Here is a 26,164-nt window from a genome sequence, read left to right as displayed (position 1 = left end):
TTTTTGACCGTGGTATGTGCGCGCATGTGTGTGTATTTAGCTGTAACACCGTCACCAAGCAGAACATGCTGTCTTGGGAATTTCAGTAGAGACACATCTCCCTGGTTCCCAGGCCAACACAAGAGCCTGAGGCTTTTCCCCAGGAGGCCTGAAGAGGGGCATGGGGTTGGGGGACTTCTCAGAGGGGATAGGGTAGCAGAAGTGAAGCCATTTGGTTCTGGAGAGAAGGAAGGGGCCTCAAAAGGCATCCCTGCCCTGGCCACATCAGAAGGAGAAACCACAGGGAAGAAAGGAGGCCGTTCAGGAATTCACAGACTCACGGCTCCACTTTGACTTTACTTCATGGGGTTCCTATATTGTGCTGAGATGTGTGTGTGTGGCAGAGCTGGGGGAGGGCAGGCAGGGAAGGGATAGGAGATTGAAGGGCCCCCCACCCCCGGACTATGAGCCTCTACCCCGTCTGCCCATTCAATCCCCAGGCCTTCAGGATTGAGGACCCCAGGCTATCAGCCCCCGGATCATTCTGCTACTCTCTTCTCAGCCTTTCGAAGTCCCTTTCCCACTCTCATTTCAAATGCCCCTGAATTAACAAAAATAAGATTATACTAATAATAGTAATGACCCATACTCATTTACTAACCACCAGGCATTCTTTCAAGCACTGTGTATTCAGGAAGTTTATCTTTGTAACAACCTGTGAAAAGGGTACTATCAGGAATCTACTTTCCAGATGAGAAAACTGAGGCATAGAGAGGTTAAGGGACTTTTCAGGTCATACAGCTAGAAAGTCATGGAGCCTATAGGTATCCATCTGAGCCCCAGGGTGAAATGGGTGCCTAGTTGATCTAGTTGCCATTTAACTGCTGTGTCATCTTTGCTGGGTTACCTCCCATCTCTGAATCTTCGTCTCCCCGCTGGTAAAATGGAGGGGATGGGATCTAATATCACTAGGGGTCTTCCCATCTCTCTTGAATTTCAGCCTTCCCATCAGCCTAACCTCTCAGACCCCCACCAGGCCCCAGAGGTTTCCTGGGGCCCTGTCACATCCAGGCTGGACACTCTCCATCACCACCCCAGCCCCACCCTCAGCCCTGGGATGCCTGGCTGCCAGCGGCCTGTGAAAGAGGTCCCCAAGTCTGGCCCGGAAGGGGCGAGAGAGGTAGAAGCAGAGGACGGGGCTGATGGCACAATTGGAGTAGGCCAGGAGAGTGCAGAGGCTGGAGGCCACATAAGCCACGGGCGTGGCAGGCAGGTCACCCACAGCCGCCACGTAGCCCAGCACGGAGCAGGGTCCCCACATCAGCACGAAGACCACCAGCACTACGAGGATGAGCCTGGTGTTGTCCTGGTGCTCCCGGGCACTTTCCCCCACGGGGCCCCGGGGCTGCGTCCGCAGGAGCCAGCCCATGTGGCCGAAAGAGCAGCCCAGCCCCAGCACGCAAGGCAGGAAGGCCAGGGCTCCCAGCAGCGTGAAGTAGCGGGAGGTCTGAGCAGGGTTCAGAAGCAAGAGGCAGGCCCAGGCCCCCTCCTCCATGACTGCTCGCTGGAACAGCCAGGTGGGCAGCGAGGCTGTGAGGCCCAGGACCCACATGGTCCCACAGAGCAGCCGGCGGGCGCCTGGGCCGGACGGGAGGGCCAGGTCAGGCTGGGCCACCGCCACGTGGCGCAGGAGCACCGTGGCCACCATGCTGTGGAAGGTGCAGAACATGGTGGCGCTGTTGGTGGCCTGGCTGGTGGTGCAGATGGTGGGGCCCAGCCACCAGTCCTGCCGCAGGAAGCTCAGCAGGAGCACGGGCACCACACAGGCCAGGAAGAGCAGGTCGGACAGCGTGATGTTCACCATGAGGCTGTTGGTCAAGGAGAGGAGCGGGCGGGGGGCGCCCGGGCCCTGGCCCACCACCAGCAGCATCAGCCCGTTGGCCAGCAGCCCCACCAGCAGGATGAGGCCACAGACCCCGGCAAAGACGCATCGGAGCGGTTGCTCGAGTGTGGCTGTGAGCCCGGCGGTAGATGTGGCGTTGGCCTCCATTCTCCTGCTCCAGACACACAAGGACAGCGTAGAAACCAGACCGTGGGCCGCCTTCCTCTTTCCCTGTGGAGCTCCCTCCTTTCGTAGACCCCTGCACACGGCGGGTGCCCTGGGCATGCCCCAGCCCCTCTAGAGCTCACAGCAAGCTGGTGGGATGGGCTCTGTCAGTGCCCTGGGTTCAAATCCCGACTTGGCTACTTGGGAGCTCCACGGTCTGGTGTGGAGCTGTACGACCTGTGCTTCTCAACCTCAACGGTAAGGAATCGAGGAAATAAAGGAGTAAAACAGGTGTCAACAGTAACTGTCACTCAAGGATGAGATTCAGCTAATTTTCATTTTCTTCATAACTGCTGTATTTCTAAAATTTTGCAGGGAGTACAAATTGAATATGATAAATAAATATTTATATACTAGTATATATGTTTATTATAGTATATATAGTATATATATGTTTATATATACTATATTATATATATTATATATACTATATATACACTATATTATATATACTATATTACTATAATATATATTATATATGATATAGTATTATACTATACATAATATAATATATATTAGTAATATATATTACTATATATTATATATTACTATATATTATATTATATATTGCTATATATTATAGTAATATAGTATATATTATCAGAGAAGGCAATGGCACCCCACTCCAGTACTCTTGCCTGGAAAATCCCATGGACAGAGGAGCCTGGTAGGCTACAGTCCATGGGGTCGCGAAGAGTCAGACACAACTGAGCGACTTCACTTTCACTTTTCACTTTCATGCATTGGAGAAGGAAATGGCAACCCACTCTGGTGTTCTTGCCTGGAGAATCCCAGGGACGGAGGCTGGTAGGCTGCCGTCTCTGGGGTCGCACAGAGTCGGACACGACTGAAGTGACTTAGCAGTAGCAGCAGCAGTATATATTATATACTTAGTATACTACATATATGTAGCATGTATACTACATATATGTAGTGTGTATGTATATATACACACTAGTGTAGTATACATACCAGTATACTATACTTTGTATAGTATATAGTATGTAGTATAGTATACGTATTTAGTATAGCATATATATTATTATGTATTTAGTATAGTATATATATTTATTTAGTATATAAATATATATATGCACTGTACATGTTTTTAAACAAAACTTCACCCTGCCTGTGACATGAACAAGTTTTAACTTGAAGTTCAAGTGGGAAAATGAATATGCAAGGGCTTTGAGAAGCTATAAAGCCCCAACCAGTGGTTCCCAAGCATGTTTGCACATTGGGATCAGCCAAGGAGTTTCAAAACAAACACTAATACTGGGACTTCTCCGGTGGTAAGTGGTTAAGACTCTGCACCTCCACTGCAGGGGGCACAGATTCAATCTCTGGTCAGGGAATTTAAGATGCTTCATGCCACTTGGTGCAGCCAAAAAAATATTAATTCACGGGTCACACTCCAAAGACCCGATTTGATTGGTTTGGGTTTTGGCTGTTTTGAAAGGCCAGCTTGGGAACCACTGCCTTCAGTGGTTATGCTGAGCTGCTTACCTGGCAGGGTAGGGGGAACTGCCACACTCCACCCAGTCTGTCACCTCTGCTGAGGACTTGGGGAGTCCCAAAGAGAGAGCACACAGGCTGAGAGGTGGGGTCAAGTCATCCTGGAGCTGGCTCAGGGGCTGATGTCTTCATCTTGCATGTCACAGACAGGCCAGGACCCCAGAGCTTTAGTGAAAAGAGGCAGCTTACCCCTTAACTCACTAAATAAATTTTTCCTGAGCATTTACCCCGAGCCAGGTACTGGGCCAACAAGCAGCAAAAAAGACAGTTCAGTGGGATCCTGCTTCTTGTTTCTACTCCCTTGTCTCCTGCACAGGGAGTGGGGGTTGAAAGCCCCTCTGTAGCTGGCTCAGAGCCAGGGGTCCCCTGAGTCCCTCCTGCAAAGCCTTTGCTTGTTCTCAGGGTGCCATGGCAGCCGCTTGCCTGAGAAGAGACAGTAGGTGGGGAGGTCTCTATAGATTCTGCTGCCGACCCCCCAGGTCTCAGACTCTGGTTCCAGGGGCTGCAGGGGAAGGAGAAGCTGAGGGACCCCCTAATACCCTAACTGCCCCAAATGAATGCCACTCTCCAGGCATTTGTCATTGCTTTTTTCTTTCTTCCGTCTGGCCCAGGCTTGCCTGCTAATGATATGAAATGATTGGAGAGGAGGGGAGGGAAAGGGCGAAGGGATGGGGGAAAGAAAAGGCTCAAAGGACCTCGCTGCTATCTGTAGTCTATAGAAAGGTCTGTAACTTCAAGGTTAAGCATACAGGCACTAGAGCCTGAGTTTAAAGCCTCCCTCAACCACTTGCTTAGCTGCGTGTGTGCGTGCTTGTCACTTCATTCGTATCCAACTTTCTGCAACCCTATGGACTGTCGCCCGCCAGGCTCCTCTGTCCATGGGGATTCTCCAGGCAAGGAATACTGGAGTGAGTTGCCATGCCGTCCTCCAGGGCATCTTCCCGACCCAGAAATCGAACCTACATCTCCTGCATTGCAGGTGGATTCTTTTTTTTTTTTTTATCACTGAGCTACTGGGGAATCCATCTACAATCTACTGGATCTTCTCTACGTAGCTTTCCTTATCTGTAAAATGGGGATAATAACAGGCCCCATCTCATAAGGCTGATGTGAGCATTAAATGAGGTAATACGAGTTACGTGCTCAGAACAGTGCCTAGCGTAGCAAGTACTTGGTAAATGATGGCTAGTGTTCTGATCCTGCCCACTTTCAGTTCCAAAAAATCTCTCTTTTCTGCCACTCCTGCCCAGGCTCCATTTTATCCCCCTGCCCTCCCCTTCTCACTCCAAACCCTGAGACCCATCAACCTAGTCCCACCTTCATCAGCTTCAAGCTAAGTTGTGACCAGAGCCCCCCTTGATGGACATGCCCTGAGAACCCACCCCTTGCCTGGAAGTTCACTCTGAGGTCTATCCTGCGTCCCTCCTGCTGCCTCCTCACCTGCCTTGTGCTGCTCAGAAGCTCCTGAGCTCTGCTTGGTGACGTGGGGCCCTGTGACACCAGGGCAGACTGGCGACCCCTCCACAGCTGTGCTCTGCCCTGAAGCTGGATCCAGCCAGAGAAAGCCAAGAGAAGGTTCTGGGCAGGCGTGCTGTTCCTTCTAGCACCCCACCTCCAAGGAGCTAGCTGCCCAGGGCGGGGACAGAGCTGAGATGGGAGGGGTGGGCAGAGGGGCCACTGCTACACCAGATTCCCCCAAAGGAGAGGGGCTCTATCCACTCTACCGCTCCCCCAGGAATCACACCCTGCCGACCTGCCTCATTAACTCGCTGGCCCACAGGACAGAGATGCTGGTGCCTGCCAGATCCCCAGACCCCAGAGAGAGGGCCATGAGCCGCAGTAGGACCTGCCCCCCACTCTCAGCCAGGGCCAGGCATCACTTACGCCGGCCCGCCTCTTCCTGTCTCCCTCTGTCTCTGAGGATACTAGGGCCTAAAACCTGCTCAGAACAGGAGGAGAGCTGTGGGCTCACGGGACCCGGGGAGGGAGAAGACACGGGCTGAGAAAGAATCAGTGAGGCAGACCAGTAAGAGAACTGGCTGGATCACAGGAATCGTTCTGCACTGACTAGAGAGTGAATGGGATCCACTAAAGGAATCTAGTGTAACCTCTGGTGCCTCTGATACGCGAATCTTCTCCACCTCACCTCTTTGCCAAGTGTTCCCTGGCTTCTGCTTGTTTGCTTCTAGTGACAGAGAGCTCAGTCATTTAGGACGGAGGAGAGGGATAAGGACCGAGCGCAGAGACTTGTTCTGTATATATAATTAATTTTTACTGGAATACAGTTGCTTGACAGTGTTGCATTAGTTTCTACTTCACAGCACAATGAATTAGCTGTACGTAATCCTATGTCCCCTCCCTTCTGGACTTCCTTCCTATTCAAGTCATTGCTGTGCATTAAGTAGGGTTCCCTGTGCAATACAGCGTGCTTTCATTAGTTATCTGTTTTATATGTAGTATCAATAGTGTATATGGGTGTCAGTCCCAATCGCTCAATTCCTCCCACCACCACGCTGCCCCCTTGGTATCCATATATTTGTTCTCTGCATCGGTGTCTCTATTTCCGCTGTCTCTTTCCTCTGTCTCTTGCCCTCCTCTTTCTCCTTCAGTCTCTCTGTGCCTCTGTCTCTGGAACTGAATTTGCTTGTTTCTCTACGAAACTGAGGTTTCCTCTGATTCAGAGGCGGAAGTCACCAGTACCCGAATGATTACAAAGTGCCAGATTCAGCAGCCTGCCCACTCTGGACCACAGTACATGGTAAGCATTTCTGTGGTTAACGGTAAGATGTGACAGTCAACATTTACAGCAAACACTGATGACAGGAGATAGTACAACACCCGAGGCCACCTAAGACTTTCAAAGCAAGCTCCCTGAGGGCACCGAAATCCCCAGCCCGGGTTACACCGTACAGCCACCTTTCAGGAGGCGAATGTTGTGTAATTCTGGGAACTCTCACAAAAACTCCAAAGAGGAGCCTGTGAATAATCTGAATCCAGTTTCCTGCTGCTCCCCAGGCTCCCCCAGCCACACCCCAGCTGCACTTTGAGTGTATCCAGAGATTGATAAGTGTATCCTCAAGGCCGAGGTTGGCATCAGAGGCACCATGGCGTGGAGCAGGGGGTGAGGTCCCCAAATGTGAGCCCTTAGAGGCAGATCTTGGGAAAAGAGAGTGGAGTTGGGGCTCAAGGAGATGAGGGGAATGGGACATACCAGAGGCCATCAGCTCTTCCCCAGGAATCAGATTCTGCTTGAAAGAAACCCTCTGTTTGCAGACCAACACATCGAGAATGACAAAGTTCACCAGCTTCGCCAGGCATGGAACAGTGGGACTGCTTTAATAAACAGAGTACTTTGCAATTAACAGGCCATATCAATTAGGAATTAGCACCGAAGCAAGCTCTTTGCAAAGTTTCTCTCCTGCCCCTCAAGATTTATTCTTATTTCTGACTACAGAAGGAATACCCAGTCATCATAGAAGATCTGAAAATACAAATACATGTAAAAAGGAAAACACCCCCACACCTTTACCCTATAATTTTATCACCCAGAGATGTTTTACCAATACTGCAGTGTATTTTCCTTAAGTCATTTTTCTAGACTTTTCCTTTCTGTAAAGAGTTTTAACTGGCTCCCCAATCTCCATCCCACCAACCTTATTACTCAGAAAAGTCCCTCTCTGGTGTGCAAAGGCCAGCATTAGTGCAGCCTCTGCCCTGGGGTCTGAGTCCTGACCTGAGGAGGGTTTTCCAGAACTTCTGAGCTAGTCGTCTCTGTCATTGCTGTGTCCAGGCAGGGGGACAGGAGCCAAGGCACAGGAAACCCAGGGAGGTGGCCAGCCCACCCCGGCCAGGCCAGCACCTCAGAAGCAGCAGCCAGCTCTCTTTGGAGGCTTCTCGGGGGCCACCTCCACCAGCGAGCCCTTCAGGCGCTCTTCTTGCATCTTGAGGGACCTGCATGAAGGTGCCCGGGCATCAGTCCTCTCTCTTGCCTGCCAGAGGCAGCAGGGAGGGACTCAATGGTGCAGCTGGGGGCTGGACCCCTTGAACTTCCTCTCTACCCCTGCCCTGCATCCCACATGGCATGAAACACCTTTCTGTCTCTTCCCTTGCATTCTCTGCAGCTTACTGTGTGCCAGGCGCAAGGGACTCTGATTATGACCGTGAAGCCAGCAGGTCTTGCCTTGCGTAGTGTGGGAGACCGAGACGGGAAGGGGCAATCAGGACCCAGGAATGGGGCGGCACACCAGATCCTGGAGGGATTTAGGGTGCAAGGAAGCAGTGCTGGAGCCTAGAGGGAGCACTGGACAAAGGTCCACTTGTAGAAAAGAGGGAAGAATGAGTTCTAGGCAGAGGGCAAAGGCTTAGTGTCAAGAGAGAGCTGGGGGATGGGTGAAGTAAAGCCTCTTCGTTCATTCATTCATTCACAGTATATTTCCTGTGTGCCTGGCACTGTCCTAAGTCATAGAGCCTAAGGACTAAATGGCCAGAAAGAAGCCCTGGAGGCAGCAAGGATTCAGGGCTCTGCCGGCCAGGAAGCCACAAGTAGGGCTTTTATTCTAAAGCAAAGGGAAGTCACTGAGCAGTTTCCTGTCCCAGGGATCAGACGAGATCAGGTTTGCAGTTCAGCAAGCTCACTCTGAAAGTTGCTTTGTCAGAGAAGGGGCCTAGAGATCATGTCGTCTAAGACTCCTCCCACCTCACTCATTTCATTCATTCATTGAACAGCGACGTGTGCCAGGCTCCAGGGGGAGGAAGTGTTAGTGAGCCAGCCGTGTCTGACTCTTTGCGACCCCATGGGCTACAGGCCACCACGCTCTTCTGCCTGTGAAATTCTCCAGGCAAGAATACTGGAGTGGGTTGCCATTTCCTTCTCCAGGGGATCATCCCGACCCAGGGATCGAACCCGGGTCTCCTGGATTGCACGGAAAGGAGCTGAACCAAAAAGACCTGGCCCTGCTGGAGCTCCAGCCTGGTGGGGAAGGCGGTCAGCATCAAGAAAACAGACAAACTCTGTAACGACGGTTTGCCAAGAAAGGCTTTGTGGGACTTCCCTGGCAGTCCAGTGGTTAGGACTCTGAGCTTTCACTCTGAGGGCATGGGTTCGATCCCTGGTCGGGGAACTAAGATTCCTCAAGCTGTTCTTTGCAGCCGGAAAGAAAAAAAAAGAAGGGCTTTGAGGGACACAGAGTATGAGATTCAGAATAGTGGTGGGAGGGGGTGTGGTCAGGGAGGGTTCCTCTGAGTGACTGAAGCTTATGACTGAGGGGGTCGGGTGGCGGGCAGGGAGATGGCACTGGAGCCAATCCGGGCCATTGGGAGGCATCTGAATTTTGCTCTAAATTCAGTGGAAGTCACTGGAAGCTTGGGAGGGCATGGAGGCTCAGAGTGGGGACGGGGACTTCCTGGAGGTGGGGCGGCTGACAGGACTGGTAGAACTGGAGTCAGGAGGCTCCTCGCAGGGCTCTCCCTCCTTCCCCAGACTTCTGAGCCCTGTGCTTTCTCAGGCGCTTCCTCAGAGGGGCCTCCCCTCCTGCATGAGTCAGCTAAAGGCTGTCCAGAAGACTCTGGGTGGGGAGGAGGAGGGCGGCACTCACCGGGCCAGGTGCACCACGGGCTCCAGGATGTTGTGACCCAGGGCAGCGCTGCACTCTCCGAAGGAGACCCCCAGCTCCTGCAGCCAGACAGATGGGGGCACGGGTGCCGTGGGGGAGACCCCCGAGAGTCCAGGCGACAGCCCCCGCCACCAAAGACCCGACCATCAGACACAGTCCCATCCAGTACATCTCCAAGCCAACCCCAACGGGCGAGGCAGCCTGTCTCTCTCCTCGTCTCCATGGTCCCCAGCCTTGCCCCTCTGCCCACTGTCTCTCCATTTTGGCTGGCCAAGGTGTCAAAGATGCCACCCGGACACACCCCACAGCCTTTAGAGTGATGGTGGGAAGCCCGTATTCCAACTAGGAGAACTGTCCTTGGGGACATTTTTAAATTGTTGTCTGTGTCCGCTCAGTTGTGTCTGACTCTTTGTGACACCATGGGCTGCAGCCCACCAGGCTCCTCTGTCCACGGAATTTTCCAGGCAAGTATACTGGAACGGGATGCCATTTCCTACTCCAGAGGCTCTTCCTGACCCAGAGATCGAACCCATGCCTCTTGTGCCTCCTGCATTGTAGATGGATTCTTTACCACTGTGCCACCTGGGAAGCTCTTTAAAGTCATTTGTTGTGTGTGTATATACATATATATATTTTTTTTTTAATTTCAAAAGTATTGAATTGGGGGAAATATTGGGAAATGTAGCATAAAAAAGTGTAAGTACAGGGCTTCCCTGGCGGCTCAGCGGTGGAGAATCTAATGCAGGAGACACAGGTTCCATCCCAGATCTGGGAAGATCCCATATGCTGTGCAACTAAGCCTGTGCGCCGCAACTATAGAGCTTGTGCTCTAGAATCCCGGAGCCACAATTACTGAGCTCAAGCACCCTAGAGCACGTGGTCTGCAACAAGACAAACCACTGCAATGAGAAGCTGGAGTGTAGCCCCCTCTTGCCACAACTAGAGAAAGCCCGCGCAGCAATGAAGACCCAGCACAGCCAAAAAAAGATAAATAAGTAAATAAATTTTTTTAGTGAAAAATGTAAGTGCAAATTATAAACCACTTCTGTTAGTGTTTGAATATATATTGAGATGACCAAAAAGTTCTTTAGAAAAAGAACAGAATGAACTTTTTGGCCAATCCAAGATTTCCATTCTGTTTTATATGACCCTTTTATTGGGGCTGTGGAGTGTGGACTAATATCATTATACTGTTAGGTTAAACTGTATGAAATTGCTGCTCTGATAGACACCAAACAGTCAAATATCAGCAATCTCATATGATTCAACCTAACCTGTCCCCAGAGACATGGCTATTTTTCTGACTTCACATTATATTGTAAGCATTTCCTCCACAACCTTAAACATTTTTTCAGAACAGGATTCTTAATGGTGAATGCTAGCTTTTTGCATGAAGCTCCACAAATTAACCACCAAATGTTGCCAAGTGCTTGTTCTCATAAAGAACATTGTCATACAAACGTGTTCAATTATACACAGGATCTATTACATTCTTCTCTTAAGAATTATTATTTCTGACTCTTTCCTTAGGATAAATTGCTAGAGAAGGCGTTCCTGTCAAGGCGGTGAGCTACTAATTTTAAGAGGAAAAAATTCCCACCAACCAGGAACCACAATGGTGATCTCATGGTTAGGAGAAATGAGAGAAGAAATGGGAAGGAAATACGATATGGAAATGTCAAGAGGGGTGGTGTCAGAGGTAGGGCGGGGAGTGAGACTTTTTTCCATCTTTATTATTCTCTAGATTTTCTGGAATGTAGTTCAATTCTACTCAAAAATAAATCGTATCCATGCTCCCCTGTCTGGTGGTGGGGCTTTTGATGCAATCTCCCCAGGGAAGAATTTGGGTCTTAAGATAGAATAAATTAGAAGGAATGTTATGTTAATTAGAGACCAGAGATAAAATGAAGATTTGATTGGGAATTTTAAGTGAAGCTTGAAAAGCGTTTTACTCTGAAGGTATTTTTTACGAGGTCAGGACACTGTGGGGATTTGCTAATACAACAGTAAGGTTCAATGTCCTGCCCACTGTTACCGTCTCATGTTTGGGTCTTGGGCCCCGGTGGGTGGAAGGCTGTTGGTCTCTGATTGAGCAGGGGCAGGAGCGCATTGTTCTCTGTGACCCGGGCCAGAGTGACCTATTCACTACCCGCCAGGGAGGGGTCTGCCCAGTCCAGGCTGGGGGAGGGGCTGATGCCCAGCTGCTCACCTGGGCCAGGTGCTGCCCGGCCTCAGTGGACACTTGCCGATCCTCCTCACGGTCCGTCTTGTTTCCCAAGAGAAGGATGACCACATCATCAGACTCTGCATCCTGCACACAGAACATGTTCCCTCAGGCACACGTGTCAGGCACCTGCTGTGAGCCAGGCCCTGGGTGGATCTGACCCTGCCCTCCAGGAAAAGCTGACCCTGTGACACTTCCCCCCCTACACACACAGCCCACTTTCTATATCACACCCACTCTATGCTCTTCCCGCCTCTGACACATTCTCTTCCATCTGCAGCAAACCTACCCTTCCCCTCAGCCTACAAACATGTCACCCACTCTCCAAAGCCAACCTCAAAGTCACCTCCCCTAGGAAGCCTTCCTGGATTGCTCCTGCCCGTGCCTATCTTTTCCTGCCTGTGCTGAACAGCCTAGCATTAGATTACACAGGCTGCCTTGACTCATCTCCTAACTGTTTCATGGATGATAATAATATAGCTTCTGTTAATGGAGAGTTTACTATATACTGGGTGCTGTGCTGAAAGCAGTTAGAGCAGTTAATCCTCACAACTCCTCTATGAGAAAAGTTGGGCAAATGCATTCAGAGAGTTTAAATCACTTGTCCAAGGTTACTGAGTTCGGATGGGGTAGTTTGGATTCAAACCCACTCCATGCTCTTCCCACCTCTGACACTTTCCCTTCCATCAGCAGCAAACCCACCCTTCCTCTCAGCCTGCAAACATGTCACCCACTCTCCAAGGTCAACCTCAAAGTCACCTCCCCTAGGAAGCCTTCCTGGATTGCTCCTGCCCATGCCTGTCTTTTCCTGCCTGTGCTGAACAGCCTAGCGTTAGATTACACAGGCTGCCTTGGTTCTGGTTCTCATCAGAACCCAGAACCCAGTTTCCCTCAAATATTACTTTATTCTGCTTCTTTTGCATCTCTTCAACTAGACTAGAAACTTCTAGAGAGAAGACAACATGTCTCTCTTCATATCCGTCTTCCATGCTAGTATGTACTGTAGAATTTCAGCATATGAATTGATTCATACGTATATCAAGTACATACGTGGGGGAAAGGACTAGAGATATATGGACAGAGGAATGATCATTAGGATGGCACTAGACTTGCATTATCCCCAGGTGTTCAGAATACATCATAGAGCTTCGGTGTATAGGAAAGAAACGGTCACAGGATACAGGAAACAGTTTGTTTTGGAGACCGTACTATGTGGCTGTGGTTTGTTTGCACCACGATGCTCCCAGCCCATCCAGCCACATGCCCTCAGCAGATTGTCACCCACATGTCCGTTGTGTCCTTTGTCATCCCGGGAGAAACAAAGGACGGGAAAGACGCAAGTTCCCTCTTGCCTGCACACTGGGGCCAGCCCCAGCAGCCGGCAGCTCACCTGGAGACAGTCCAGCCAGTAGCGCACGTGGACAAAGCTGTCCTGGGAGGTGATGTCGTACATGAGCACCACGCCGTCGGCCTTGCGGAGCAGCTGCCGTGTCACGCTGTGGTACCTGCCCAGACAGTCCGCGCCGGGTGACGCCAGGCACCCTGACCCCCGGCTCCGGCCTCTCCGGGCCTCAGCTGCTACAGCGGCTTCTAACTGCTTCCCAAAGAGGCTGTGTGCGTATTCCCCTTCTTACAATGTGCTTGTTGTTGAATAGGTTAACAGTCCTCATGGCTCAGATTTCAAGAGGTACCAAAGGGCATCTAATGAAAAGTCTCTCTCAGGAGACTCTAGCTTCATCCTGCAGCCATCCAGCCCCTCTCCCCAGAGGCAACCAGAGTTACCCATTATTTAAATAGTCTCCCAGGGATATTTCATGCATATACATAAATGCATATATATACTCATACACACACACCCATACACACAGTGTTTAAACAAATACAGTGTAAAACACTGTACTCATTAATATTCAATACTCTGTTCTTTGTTTTCTCCAGATAATAAAATTGTCTTGGAGATATTTCCCTATTGGTACACAAAGGGTGACTTTCCTGATGGCTCAGATGGTAAAGAACCTGCCTGCAAGGCCAAAGATCCAAGTTCGATCCCTGCGTTGGGAAGATCCTCTGGAGAAGGGAGTGGCTACCCACTGCAGTATTCTTGCCTGCAGAATTCCATGGACAGAGGAGCCCCGAGGGCTACAGTCCATGGGGTCACAAAGATACATAAAGAGAATCCTCCATCTATTTTTTGGCTTCATTATATCCTATTGTGTGAAGAGAGTCTAATTTATTTAACTGGCCCACCACTGATGGTGCTTAGGAGGCTTCCAATGTTTCATAATATAAACACTATTGCTGGGAACAGTCTTGGTCCTTTTGATAATAGAGTATGAGTTTATCAGTAGAATGAAGTAGAACCTAGAAGTAGAACTTCCAGGTCATAGATGATGTCCCTTTTCAGTTTTGATTGCTGCTGCTTAACTAGAAAGTCAAAAGCTAATATTTTCAGAGGATAGACGAGAGGACTTCCCTGGTGGACCAGTGGCTGGGAGTCCAAGCCTCCACTTCACGGGGGGGGGCGTGGGTTCAATCCCTGGTTGGGGAACTAAGATCCCACCTGCCACAAGGCGTGGCCAAAAAAAAAGAAAGTGAGTGGGTAGCTGTGCCCTGAGGGCCATGTTGGGACGGCCCTCACAGTTGCCCCGCCAGGCTGAGGGGGCCTCTGAGTGCGCTCTCCTGTCTCCTGCCCCGGGCCTGGACTCATCTCTCCATCCCCCACCTCCTGAATCCTCAGGGAAGCTGCGTTTGCACTTGGCAGGACTCGGGTCGGGGCTGGGCTCCACTGCTCTGCAGTCCAGGCTCGGCCACTAATGTCGACAGCGTCCATTACCTCTCCTGGCCAGCTGTGTCCCAGAGCTGCAGTGCAAAGCGCTTGTTGTCCACCAGCAGGTTTTTGACTCGAAAATCCACTCCTAGGACACACAGATGAGAGTCAAGCCTACTTTCAAGTTACCATCCAGGACTTGGAGCTGACACCTGCCTGAGTATACACCTGCTCCCAGTACCAGCCATGGGGGCATGGGAGCTTTCCGCAGCTAGGCTTCCCTTCTGCTCTTCAAAGCCCATCCACACTTGAGGGTCCACATCCTCCGAGAAGCCTGCTCTGCCTCCCCAGCTCCCACTGCACTCCCGCCCTGAGAGCTGGCTGACGTGAGGCGCACCCTGACTTGTTTTTACCTCCACGAAAATACCTGTCTTCTCAGCGACATGGCAATGTTTATTCCTCAGGCTACTCAGGAAAATCAGTTTTGTTCACTTATTTTTTTATAATACTTCTTGTTTCACTCCTAATTATTGCATGCATCTTTCTTCTCTACCCAGACAGCAGGGCAGACAGGCAACCTGGGAGGGTGGGGTACTGGCTTCAAGGAGGACCGGTTGGGCTATGAGTTGTCCACCTTCTGCTGCTCAACTGCCTGTGTGAGTCACTTCACCTCTCTGAGCCTTCCTTCCTCACCTTCAAGGTGGCAATTTAAAAAGACCCACGTCACTGGGTGATTGAGAAGATTAAATAACTTACGTTCAAGGTCTGGTCCAATGTCCAGGGGCTGCTTGGGAAGTGGTCATTTTTATTATTGACTATGAATTCTCATCTTTCTGAACCTCCACCTCCTCAAAATTTCAGAGACCAACCCTTCCCTGGGTCATGGTTCCAGACCCCTCCTGTCCCTGGAAATGTGGGAGTACTAGTGAAATCCCCGGGAGGTTTGGAATCTGTGGGGAGCAACTTTCTGCCAACCCCCAGTTCCCAGAAACACTGAGTGGGATGGGGGTGACGGAGAGGGGCTGTTTTGTCCCTGCTGAGCCCACCATGGGGCCCAGATCAGCTCAGGAAAGAGGCAACTCCTCACATGATCCCTGAGCTGGTAGCGACCTTCCTCAAGGTGGCACATGGTGACCCCCACAAGCTCTTACTTCTGCCCTCGGTGGTGACAAGCCACAGACGTCCCCATCCGTGCTCCCCAGAGGAGACTGGGAGAAGCGGCAGCTGGGAAGTCCTGACCTCAGCAGAAGTCTGTCTGCAGCATCCATTTCTCTTTACTGCCCCCTTTCCTGAAGGTCTAAGGAAGCCCAGGGTCTGCAGAAACTTCTGCAGTTACCCAGTCCCACCCTCTGTGATGACATCCAGCCTCTGCTTAAACATCTGCAGCATGATCTATAGAGCAACCCTCTATAGGATCTATAGAGCAACCCTCTATAGGATCTATAGGAACCCTCACGATTATTCTCTGCATTTAGTAACTCCCATTACTCCCACTTTCTGCCTCCCTGTCCTTCGCCTGCCCTCAGTCTACTCACGTATCCCCACATGTTACAACTTAAACCACATAAACTGTCAGAATTATAATGTCTTCTGCTTCCCAAGAAATCTGCTATTTTCCATGAACAACCCCGGGGAGCGGGCAGCGCTGAGCGCGTAAAAGCGTGGAGCCTCTGGGGTGAGGGCCTGGGCTTTGAAGGCAGGAGGTCCCAGGTATCAACTTTGGTGCCCAGACAGGGCCAAAAAGTTAACCAGGACTTCAGTTCTGTTTTCCTCGTCTGTAAAATGAGGATCGCTGCAGAGAAACCTCACAAAAATGCACAGTCAGCTATAATTCGATTGGCTCTGGCTCTGATCCTCCACCAGCCCTGTTCTCCAAGGCAGACAGGTGAGAAAGCAGGTGGGAACGGAGGAGGGTGATGCTGAGTGGGGAGATGTTTACCCCTGAGGAAGCTGGAATGGTCCCCAGTGACAGGTAAGCCCGACGGATGACAGCCACCAGGGGCATCAAACCACAGCTAAGTGTGGGACAGATTTGGGTACCAGGGCTTTCCTGGTGGCTCAGCTGGTAAAGCGGAGAAGGCAATGGCACCCCACTCCAGTACTCTTGCCTGGAGAATCCTAGGGATGGTGGAGCCTGGTGGGCTGCCGTCTATGCGGTCGCACAGAGTCGGACACGACTGAAGCGACTTAGCAGCCGCAGCAGCAGCAGCAGCTGGTAAAGAAGCGGCCTGCAATGCGGGAGACCTGGGTTCGATCCCTGGGTTGGAAGATGCCCTGGAGAAGGGAAAGGCTATCCACTCCAGTATTCTGGCTTGGAGAATTCCATGGACTGTATAGTTCATGGTGTCGCAAAGAGTTGGCATGACTGAGCAACTTTCACACACACACACACTCCTCCCGGCTGACTAGTAGTGCATGCAGGCTTGCCTTGTCTTTTTACAATTACGCAACCTGTGTTTTCTCTATTGAATTTCGTGGAAACTTCTTACCACATGATAATGGGAGAGGCTCATAGGCATGAGAGGGCTCTCGTACGGAATAAGGCAAGTGTGCCTGGTGCATTGTAGGTGTTCAGTAACCAGTAGCTTAGGTCAGCAGTCCTCAAATTTTTTGAGACCAGGAACTGGTTTCTTGGAAAACAATGTTTCCATGGACTAGGGTGGCGGGGGCAGGTGGTAGTTTCAGGGTGATGCAAGTGCATTATATTTATCATGCATTTTATTTCTACTGTTATTACATCAACACCTTAGATCATCAGACATTAGATCCTAGAGGTTGGGGACCCCTGGCTCGGGTGATTAATGATGGTGGCCTTGCAGACCTTGGGACCCTGTTCAACATCAGAACAGATCTCCTATGGGTCCCCTGTTCCTGACAACACTGCATTTTTAACTGGCTCCCCAGCTGAGGCTTTTCAGGCAGAGAAAATTTTGAGACCCTGTCCTGGGTGAGGGGGTGAGGGACTCTCTTAGGTACAGTTTGAGAACCTTACCCACCAGTCTAGCACTGATGCCCAGTTAGCGTGCACCTAGACAGACACAAAGGTGAGGATCCCTCCATTTTAACCCCAAGCCGAACATTCCCACGAGCCCTTTTCTATGGCTGTATACAAGTGGCCGCATATCCCAGTATTCTTAGGGAGAGGAGGCTTTGTGCTTTAGGACATTTCATTTGCAAAAGCCACTGGACTAGACATTATCAAAAATGTACCTATAATAATAACAACCATAAAAATAGCTAAAATTAACTGAGCACTCAATACGTGCCAGATAGTATGCTAGGACTTTGATATGTATTAACTGAACTAACTCTTACAGCCCTTTCAGAGGTCAGCACTTCTGTTGCCCCCGTTATGCTCAGAGGGCTTGAATAATTGGCTCAAGTTCATACCACTAGTAAGCGGCAGAGCTGGGTTCTGAACTCAGGCACCGGTGTTCCTAACTTACCCCACTCTGTAAAAACATTCTGTGTAAAATATTCAACTTGCCCAAGGTAGCTTCCTGCCAGAGCCTGGCCGGCTGGCCTAGGACTGATCTTGGGCAAATTCCAGCAGCGGGGTCCCTGAGGTGGCTGCGCAGGGGCCACGTGGGTGGAAACCGGCTTGTTCTCACTATCAGCCAGTGCTGCCACCTAAATTGTAGGTGCTTTGTTAACGTGGCACATTATTAGCTAATCAGATCAATGCAGAGAACGCAAATTACCTATAATTAGAGATGATTAGTAAAATAGCCAGGTTATGCCCGTATAAAATAATGTCTAATGCAGGGTCTGTGGCGAGGGCAGAACCTACAGCTTGCTTGGGGATGGTTTGCTCTGGGCCTACTCCAGCTCGCCAGCTCGGTCCCCCAGGTCTCTCCTCCCTCCCCTGCCATCCTCCCCTGGTGGCTCTTACCCACAGTCGCTGTCAGCCCAGTGGCAAAGGTGTTCTGGTGCAGCAGATGCAGGAAGGAGGTTTTGCCCACGTTCGAGTCTCCCAGGAAGATGACATGGAAGGCGTAATCAGGGTTGGCCAAAGGTTCGCTGGCCACGCGGTCCCCCAGGGTTGGGGTCAGCCCTGGGCCCCCAGAGTCCGTTCTTGGATCTTCAGGCCTGTTCTCTGCCCTTGGCTCCCTGGACTTAGAGGGAGCTTGTTCTCCTTCCGCATGGGCAGTTGTAGGCCGGGGCCTGGGTTGGGCTTCCTGCTCAGCCCTGGTGGGAAGGGTTTGTGTGGGCTCTGGGGGCTCTGCTCCATTCCCAGGCTGAGCTCCCATGTGGGCAAAGCTCCTTGATGGTTTCCTGGGAGCTGGGGCTTCTGCTTCAGCCTCAGCCTGCGTTCTGTCAGATGGGTCAGGCGCAGGCTGGGGGGAATTGAGCTGGGGGAGTTCTGAGTGCTCGGCTTTCAGGCCACAAACCTCGATGGTCAGCTCTGACCTGAAATCCCGCCCTCCTTGGTCCACTGCTTTCCTTTCCTCGGCCCCGGGCTCCTTTTCCAGGCTAGGGGGGAGGAGAGCGAGCAGCCCGGTGACCCGGCCATGAGCCTCCTGCAGCTCCTCTGAACGGCCCTCTTGTGCGTCTGGGCTCCGCTTCCCCTGCTCCAATTCGCCCGTGGGAGCCTGACCCCCAGGCACCGGGCCTTGGGAGGGCTCACCCAGCCCCGCTGTGAGGGCTCCGGCTCCCAAGGACCCCAGCCTTGGCTCAGAGCCGACAGAATAGGGGTCCTGATAGAGGGCCTCTCTCTGCCGGGGCGGCTTGGGTGGGACCGGCCCAGGGCCGGGGCCCTCGTCATCGGGGTGTGAGGCTTGGAACTGTGCACTGGACCCAGCTGAAGCCTGGGGAGGGGGCGAGGTCACTTGAGGAGGGGACCCATCCTCCAAAGGAACGAGCACCTGGAGTGCAGCTGCCACCAGGCTCCCTGGCTCCCCAGCTGGGACCCCCGGGAGACCCCAGGGGAAGTGGACCCCGGGGCCAAGCCCTGAGTCCTCCTTAGGTTCCGGGCTGGGGGGCTCTCCGGTCTGCTCTAGGGGGCTCGTGTCCGGCCCATCTGGGTTCGCTCCTTTCTCTTCCTCGGTCCCAGAAGTCACCCCAGGGGGGCTCCTTCGAGAGCCCCCTGGATCTGAAGAGGGCTCCTGAGCAAACAGAAGAGCATGTGGCTCCGAGAGGGAGATCTGCCTGACCACTCGGGGTGTCAGGGGGCCTGAGGAGGCTGTCGGGGTTGGGGGCGGGCTCCAGGAGAGCTGCAGGGCACTGAGGGGGGTGCTGCCGATGCCGCTGAGGAGCTGGTCCCAGTCATCGTTGTCCCCAAACAGTCCAGGCAGGGGAGCCTCCTCAGAGGAGACTGCCTGAGTGTCTGGAGCCTTCTCCTCACCTGCTCTGGGGACACTAGGAAGGGTGCAGGAAGCTAGGGTAAGGGGAGGGGCAGGTAGCTGTCACACCCATCCTGTCTGCATCCTTCAGCATCGGGTGCACACCTCACAGCTAGCCCTCCCTTCGGTCTTCCCTTCGGCAGAGCTTCTCACCCAGCACTCAGTCCCCACCCCTCCCCTCACCCAATCCTACTCGTCCTTCAAGGCCCATGTGGAGCCTCACCTCCTCCAGAAAGCCTTCCTGCCGTTCTAGCCCATCTTACTCTGCCAAGGATCCAGCACTGCATTAGCCTCTGTGTGTGTGTGTGTGTGTGTGTGTGTGTGTGTGTGTGTGTGAATCCCAGCTGTGTAAGTCATGTGTCATGTGTGTCCGGGCAGGTGATTCCCCCCTCTGCCCCCTTGTCTGAGAAACGGGCATGACAATCCCAGCCCAGCGGGGTTGTTGTGAGGTTTAAGGAGGGAGTCTATGTGTGGCTTTCCTGGTAGTTCAGACAGTAAAGACTCCGCCCACAATGTGGGAGACCCTGGTTCGATCCCTGGGTTGGGAAGATCCCCTGGAGAAGGTGATGGCTACTCTCTCCAAGTATTCTTGCCCAGAGAATCCCATGGACAGAGGCGCCTGGCGGGCTACAGTCCATGGGGTGGCAGAGAGAGTCGGACACGACTGAGCAACTAACACTCACTTTTCATTTGCACCGTGAGCTCTGCAGGCTGAGCAGTCTGAGAACTCAAAGCCTTTCTCCCCTCTTGCAGGAAGCCCCAGGTCTGCAGCCCAGCCCAGGAGTGGCAGCTACTTGCCTGGATTCCTCCTCCATCTGCCAGGACACGCGGCCCCTGGCGGCATCCAGGCGCCCCCTGGTCACCTGCAGCTGCCTCTGCACCTCTTCCAGCCGCCCAGCCAGGTCCCGCTCGGCCTCCCGAAGCTGCTGGTTCTCCAAGCTGGCCTCCTGGTGTGTGCTGCTGAGATGGTGAAGCTGGGCCTCCAGCTGCAGAAGGTGGTGGGTGAGTGGGAGAGAAGCCCAGTTGCCCTTCAGGGGAACTAAACAGCCTCCCAAGACCATGGTGGGGCACAGATTCCAGGCTGCTGGAGACCCAGCTTAAAACATAGGATCGGGTGTTACCCCCTCATTGGCCTACTTAGCTCCATTACCTCCCACCCGGGAGAGACACTGGAATTGTCGGGATGGGGAAGGGAGGGGGGAAACTGTATAAGAAGCGCAGGCTGCCAGCACCACCAGGCACCACACCCTCCTCTGCTCAGTGCTCTGCAACGGCTGCTCATCTCTGAGCCCATGTAGTCGGTAAGGAGCTCCTGGTCCAACGGCCGGTCACAAGACCAGGGGATGGAGAGCTGCTTGACCATGCCAAATGGAAGGCAAGGTCCTCACAATAACCTCCAGGACCCGCAGTCTCCCCCCACCCCACCCTTGTTACATCTTTGACTGCCTCTCCCATGACCCTGCTCCCTGCTCCCTCAGTCTGTTCCAGCCCCCCAGGTCCCTTTACTGGTCCTTGAACATTCACAGCACGTCACGCCCACTTCAGGGCCTTTGCACTTACTGTGCCCTCTGCCTGAACTGCTCTTCCCTCAGATACCACAGGGCCCACTCCTCACCTCCTTCAGGCCTTGATTCCAAAGTCATCATCTTAAGTGAGGCTTCCTTGACTCCTCCTCTCAAAACCCTCCTATCCTCCTGCCCTGTTTTACTTTGTTCTTCTTAGCACTTTCACTGTCTTATACGTCATAGACTTTACTTGCTTATTTAGTTTAGCATCTATCTCCCCGGCTAGACAATAACTCCACGGGCAGGAGACGTGTGTCTGTTATGTTCCCTGGAAGCCAGCGCGATGCCTGGCAGCGTGGATGCACCATAATCAGTGGTTGGATGGAGGAATGAATGGCCTTGGGGAGAGAGGCTTCACATCCACGGGGGACGGGACAGAATGGACCTGTGTGGAAAGTCCAGCCTCCTCTGTCACCAAAAGGGGGCTGCCTCAGTCTCCAAGGCTCCAAGTCCACAAGGGCTCCCCCTGTGGCTCAGCTGGTGAAGAATCCACCTGCAATGTGGGAGACCTGGGTTCCATCCCTGGGATGGGAAGATCCCCTGGAGAAGGGAAAGGCTACCCACTCCAGTATTCTGGCCTGGAGAATTCCATGGACTGTATAGTCCACGGGGTCACAAAGAGTCAGATGCGACTGAGAGACTTTCACTTTCACTTCACTTCACTTTCAGTCTCCAATGGGCGGCTACTACAGAGGCTCCTGGGAAATCAACCTGTGTCAGGAGGGTGAGACCAGGTAAGGCTGGGAAGGCTGTGGGAAACTGCTCCAGTGATGAAGGGATGCAGGTTGTCCTGGTTACAACAGATGGTGATTTTACTAAGGTCAGTGGTCTGCAAGTTGAGGAAGGAAGAGAAAATGGGGCTGGGTCTCAGACCCAAAGGCTTAGCCATAATACCAATTGGAAGTGATTACAGGTTATAAGTTAAGGCTATGGTTTTTCACCGACTCAATGGACATGGGTTTGGGTAGACTCCGGGAGTTGGTGATGGACAGAGAGGGCTGGCGTGCTGCAATTCATGGGGTCGCAAAGAGTCAGACACGACTGAGCGACTGAACTGAACAGGTTATAAGACCTGGGGTGTTGGGGTAGCAGATATTCTAACCAAGAAGCTAGGTCAGGTTCAGAGATAGTAGCGACTATGATGTATTGGGCTGGCTAAAAAGCTTGTTCAGGTTTTTCCATAAGATGTTAAGAAAAAACCCAAACACACTTTTTGGCCAAGTCAATATAAAGCACCTATTACACACCAGGCGCCGTCTTAGGCCCTCAAATACAGTGTATCTAATCATCACAGCAGCCTTCTAAGGCAAAAGTTCTGATCTCCATTTCTCTGATGAGGAAACCAAGGCTCAGAGAGGTTAAAATCCTGCCCAGGGTCACTCAGCTAACAGTGGAGACGAGAGCTGAGCATCACCTTATCATCAAGCCTCTCCAGGTTGAGACTTCGTGTTTGCCTGGTGCTTTCTGGCTTCAAAGGGCTTTCCCATTTATTACCTCTTTTGACACAACTAGCTGGGGAGCTGCAGTAGATGTAGCTATTCCCATTTTACAGATGGAGAAACTAAGGCCAAGACAAGCAGAGCTCTTTCCTGAGATTCACGTGGCTTTTAATTGGAACAGCAGGAATTTGAACCTGGACCTTCTGATTCATGTCCCGGGGCTGCCACTGCCCTTACCTGGCCTCATCTCAGAAAAAGGGCCAGAGACATCGCTTTCCTAGGGGAGCCAGCTCTGATGCAGGAGCGTAGCAGCCCAGTGAACCCTCCGGAGGTGGGTGTCAGGGTCCACGAATCCTCAGAAACTGAGCTTCCAGGGGAGCCCTTGTCACTCACCTCCTTCTGGCCCTCGGTCAGCCGCTGCACCTCATGCTCCTTGGCCTCCAGCACCTCCTGCATCTGGGAGCTGAGGGCCAGGCCCCGGTAATCGCTCTGGGGAGCAGAGAGGTCTCAGCTCCCCCTGTGTGGCCGAGTCCAAGACTCAGCCGGCCTGGGTCGGCCCTCCCTGTGTGCCACCTCCACCTAGGCCTGGGGCGCCCGGTCCAGGATGTGTCCACAAAGAGGGAGGTCTCAGGACAACTTCCCTGGCCCAGGCAAAAAGGAGACAGAGGCCCAGAGAGTGGGAGGAGTGGCCCCGGAGGACACCCGAGAGCGGGCAGCAGTGAGCCCTCCCCACCCTGTCTGTCTGAGCAAACTGTCTCTCTGGCGCTGAGGGGGTGAGACGGTCCGCTTGCAGCGGCCTCCCACTGCCCCACGCTGGCTAGTCCCAGGCTCACTGCGTGGGCAGCAAGAGGGGTCTGGGCTGGGAGAGAGGCCGGCTGAGGCTGGGGGGCTTACCTCGGCCTGCAGCTGCTGCTTCTCCCACTGTATCTGCTGCTCCATCTCCTCGTAGAGCTGCTGGACCTCGCGGTGGTGGTCAGTGTCCCTCCTGGAAGGGGTGGGGCCAGGCAGCACCCTGCCACCCTGCTGCTGGCAGGGGTGGTCTGGGCCCGCGTTTAGAGCCTACCCTACTGCTCAGCTCACTCTGCCAGCAGTCATTGACCCCTGTCACCCTGGGAACTGTCATCCCAGCTCCTGACCTTGACATAGGCCCTTGATATGGATCATTTGAGCTCATCCTGCTAACTCCGTAACCATCATCGGGATGTTGGTTCCTGTCTCACAGTCTCCATCACCCCATCACTCTGTCCCCACTTCCTGCTGTCACCATCCTCCTACCCACCCCCCAAGCACAGACTCCTTGGCAGGGCTGAGCCCATGCCAACCCCAGGATCACCACATGCATGGCAATCTACGTGAGTGGTGCCCTGGAGTTAGGTGCCCCAGTGGCCCTGCACTAGGACACACTGGTCCATCCCCTCTTTGGCTGAAGGCCTCACTCACTCAATAGATTCCCTTAGTTACCCCTTCTTCTAGTTCAGCTCTTCCCATCCAGCTCCCAGACTCTGCTGTGGACCCCTGGTATCCATTCTTCTGGAGCTAAGAAAATTCACTTAAGGTTCAACTATGGGATTTCCCTGGTGGTCAAGTGGTTAAGACTCTGCGTTTCCACTGCAGGGCATGCGGGTCCAGTCCCTGATTGGGGAACTAAGATCCCACATGCTGCCATTAGCATGGCCAAAAATAAAAAAGATTCAACTAATGTAAAGAGCATCCACTTTGTCCCAACCTGGCCCCAACTCACTTCCTCAGAGTCAGCTCCAGAACCTCCTTGTCGGCCCGTGCCTCCTGCAGGCGACTGTTCATCTTGGCCAGAAAGCCCTCCAGGTTGCCTGCCAGCTGGGGCTCCTCCTGCCGCAGCTTTCTCCATAGCTGCCAGATTTCCTCCTGCCTGGGAGGGGAGGACGGCCAGAGATCACCCTTGAGTGGGACCAGGAGGCAGAGGGAAGCCCACTCCTAGGTTCTAATGGCCACATTCCAAGAGACTCGGGCAGCTGGGTCACAAAAATCTCCTTACACTCTGCAAGGTGCAGCTCAAGTGCCACCTCCTCCAGGAACTCTCCCAGTTGTGCCCTTATCCCTTCGTGAACCCACACATCCCGTTGTCTCTCTACGGTTTGGTGATTCATTGTGGAGCGGGGGGATCTGGGTATCTGATGGCCCAGAGCTTCCATCTGCCTTCTCTCTTCTCCCATTCTGTGGCTGCGTGACCTTTAGCAAGTCCCACGACTTCTCTGAGCTTATTTGTAAAATGGCCACTGGAGAGTGAGACGTGCCCAGTGGAAAGCACCAGTCTGGGGTCTGGCACTGAGTTGGCATTCAATAAATGTTGCTTTCATGTGGATTTAATTAAGTCGTGAAGACAGATGCCTGAGGGCTGAGCCCAGGCCAAGCTGCCAACTAGGTAAATCTCTCACCACCACACCTGCCCTGCCAGCCTGTACCCCAGTCCCACCCTGCCTGCCCACAGCGCCTGCCCCACCCTCTGAGAGCTTGTCCTCACAGAGCCCTGTGGGGCAGGGGAACCTGGGAAAACCTGGGCAGATGGGCGAGGGTGATTCCCTTGCTAGTTCTAACAGAGCCAGTGGGACCTGGAGAAGTGTGCAAGGGGTATTTTCAGACATGAGTGAACCCCAAAACCCCAGAGCCCAAGACCGTCTCCAAGCCCTCCTGTCTCCAAGCCTGTCCAACTCAGAACATCACCACTCCTTGGGGAGCTAAGATCCCATATGCCATGTGAAGTGGCCAAAAAAAAGAAAAAAGATCATGGGTCCCTTTAGGGAGCTGATCCTTCAACTTGCTAATCTTTCTGGGGAGTGACCTTGTAGGGCAGGACAAGGAGGGAGGGCTTGAGTGGGATGGACTCCCAGTGGGTAGGCTTTCTCCACCCGGGGCTTCGTTTAACCCCGCAGCAGTTCTGCTCACCCTGCAGCCAGGGAAACACAGTCAGGGGTTAGGCTACTTGCCTGCAGTCGCACAGCTAACAAGTGGCCAAAGCAGGATATCCGCCCAACACTACCTGGCAGCTCCCATTTGATCCCATGTCTGGGCCAGTTCTTCCCCCTCTGACAGGCGGTGCCTCCCCCTGCACCCCCAACCCTGCTGGCCTTACTCAGGAAGTGAGTTGCTGGCTCCTAGTTGCTCCATGAAACCAAAGAATGCCTCCTTCTCCTCACTGTTGGCCTCCTCCACCACTGGGAAGCTGGTGGCTACAGATCCCCACTTGGAGAGCAGTGGCCTCTTTCTGTGGAGCCTGTGGGTGCTTGAGCTGGAGCCAAAGATGTTCTCTATGGGACAAAGGGGGACAGAAAGGAGCAGAGTGGGGTTGGGCTCCATCGTTTGACTTCCCACCTTGCCCTGCTCCAGCCCTTGGGGAAATGGTTTTATCTGTGTCAGTCACATTTATGACCCTGGGCCAGGGTCATACATTCCTCACGTCAACCTTGAAAGTCTACTCAAGGTAGACCCTGTGCCCATTTTACCCATGAGCGTCTGAGGCCCAGAGAGGCCAAGAGACTTGCTAGAAGTCACACAGCAGCTCCACGGTGGCCAACATTCTTTTCACTTGGTCAAGGGATATTTATTGAGCATCTATTACATGCTGGGGACAAAATTAG

General features: G+C 52.7%; 2 protein-coding genes and 1 long non-coding RNA gene across 3 annotated transcripts in view; 1 reads left to right on the top strand and 2 right to left on the bottom strand.

Annotated features, from left to right (window-relative positions):
* Positions 1 to 1,000: 1,000 nt before the first annotated feature.
* LOC145519007 (allatostatin-A receptor-like) lies at positions 1,001 to 2,029 on the bottom strand. The gene has a single exon (XM_081524261.1). It carries the CDS (start codon positions 2,027 to 2,029, stop codon positions 1,001 to 1,003), a length of 1,029 nt encoding a protein of 342 aa, XP_081380387.1.
* Positions 2,030 to 6,910: 4,881 nt separating this feature from the next.
* The window catches only part of RAB44 (RAB44, member RAS oncogene family), a 34,495-nt gene continuing 15,241 nt past the window's right edge, over positions 6,911 to 26,164 (bottom strand). Inside the window, exons 4-14 of the mRNA XM_081520290.1 lie at positions 25,660 to 25,834; positions 24,292 to 24,438; positions 23,445 to 23,535; positions 22,944 to 23,039; positions 20,345 to 20,532; positions 18,097 to 19,562; positions 14,271 to 14,352; positions 12,828 to 12,942; positions 11,423 to 11,524; positions 9,196 to 9,272; positions 6,911 to 7,552 (exon numbers count right to left, since the gene is read on the bottom strand). Coding sequence (XP_081376416.1) covers positions 7,462 to 7,552; positions 9,196 to 9,272; positions 11,423 to 11,524; positions 12,828 to 12,942; positions 14,271 to 14,352; positions 18,097 to 19,562; positions 20,345 to 20,532; positions 22,944 to 23,039; positions 23,445 to 23,535; positions 24,292 to 24,438; positions 25,660 to 25,834 — 2,630 coding nt within the window. The 3' untranslated portion in view covers positions 6,911 to 7,461. The remainder of the gene's footprint in view (positions 7,553 to 9,195; positions 9,273 to 11,422; positions 11,525 to 12,827; positions 12,943 to 14,270; positions 14,353 to 18,096; positions 19,563 to 20,344; positions 20,533 to 22,943; positions 23,040 to 23,444; positions 23,536 to 24,291; positions 24,439 to 25,659; positions 25,835 to 26,164) is intronic.
* LOC145517557 (uncharacterized) lies at positions 20,257 to 24,246 on the top strand. Its single transcript, XR_014062111.1, has 2 exons — positions 20,257 to 20,548; positions 21,781 to 24,246. It is a non-coding gene; the product is annotated as an uncharacterized LOC145517557 (long non-coding RNA).

The sequence above is a fragment of the Giraffa tippelskirchi genome, chromosome 8 (genome assembly GCF_054371585.1).
Source record: "Giraffa tippelskirchi isolate mGirTip1 chromosome 8, T2T-mGirTip1v1.2.pri, whole genome shotgun sequence".
Lineage (NCBI taxonomy): Eukaryota > Metazoa > Chordata > Mammalia > Artiodactyla > Giraffidae > Giraffa > Giraffa tippelskirchi.
The sequence above is the reverse complement of the archived record's forward strand: the minus strand, read 5'-3'. Positions and strand labels throughout refer to the sequence as shown.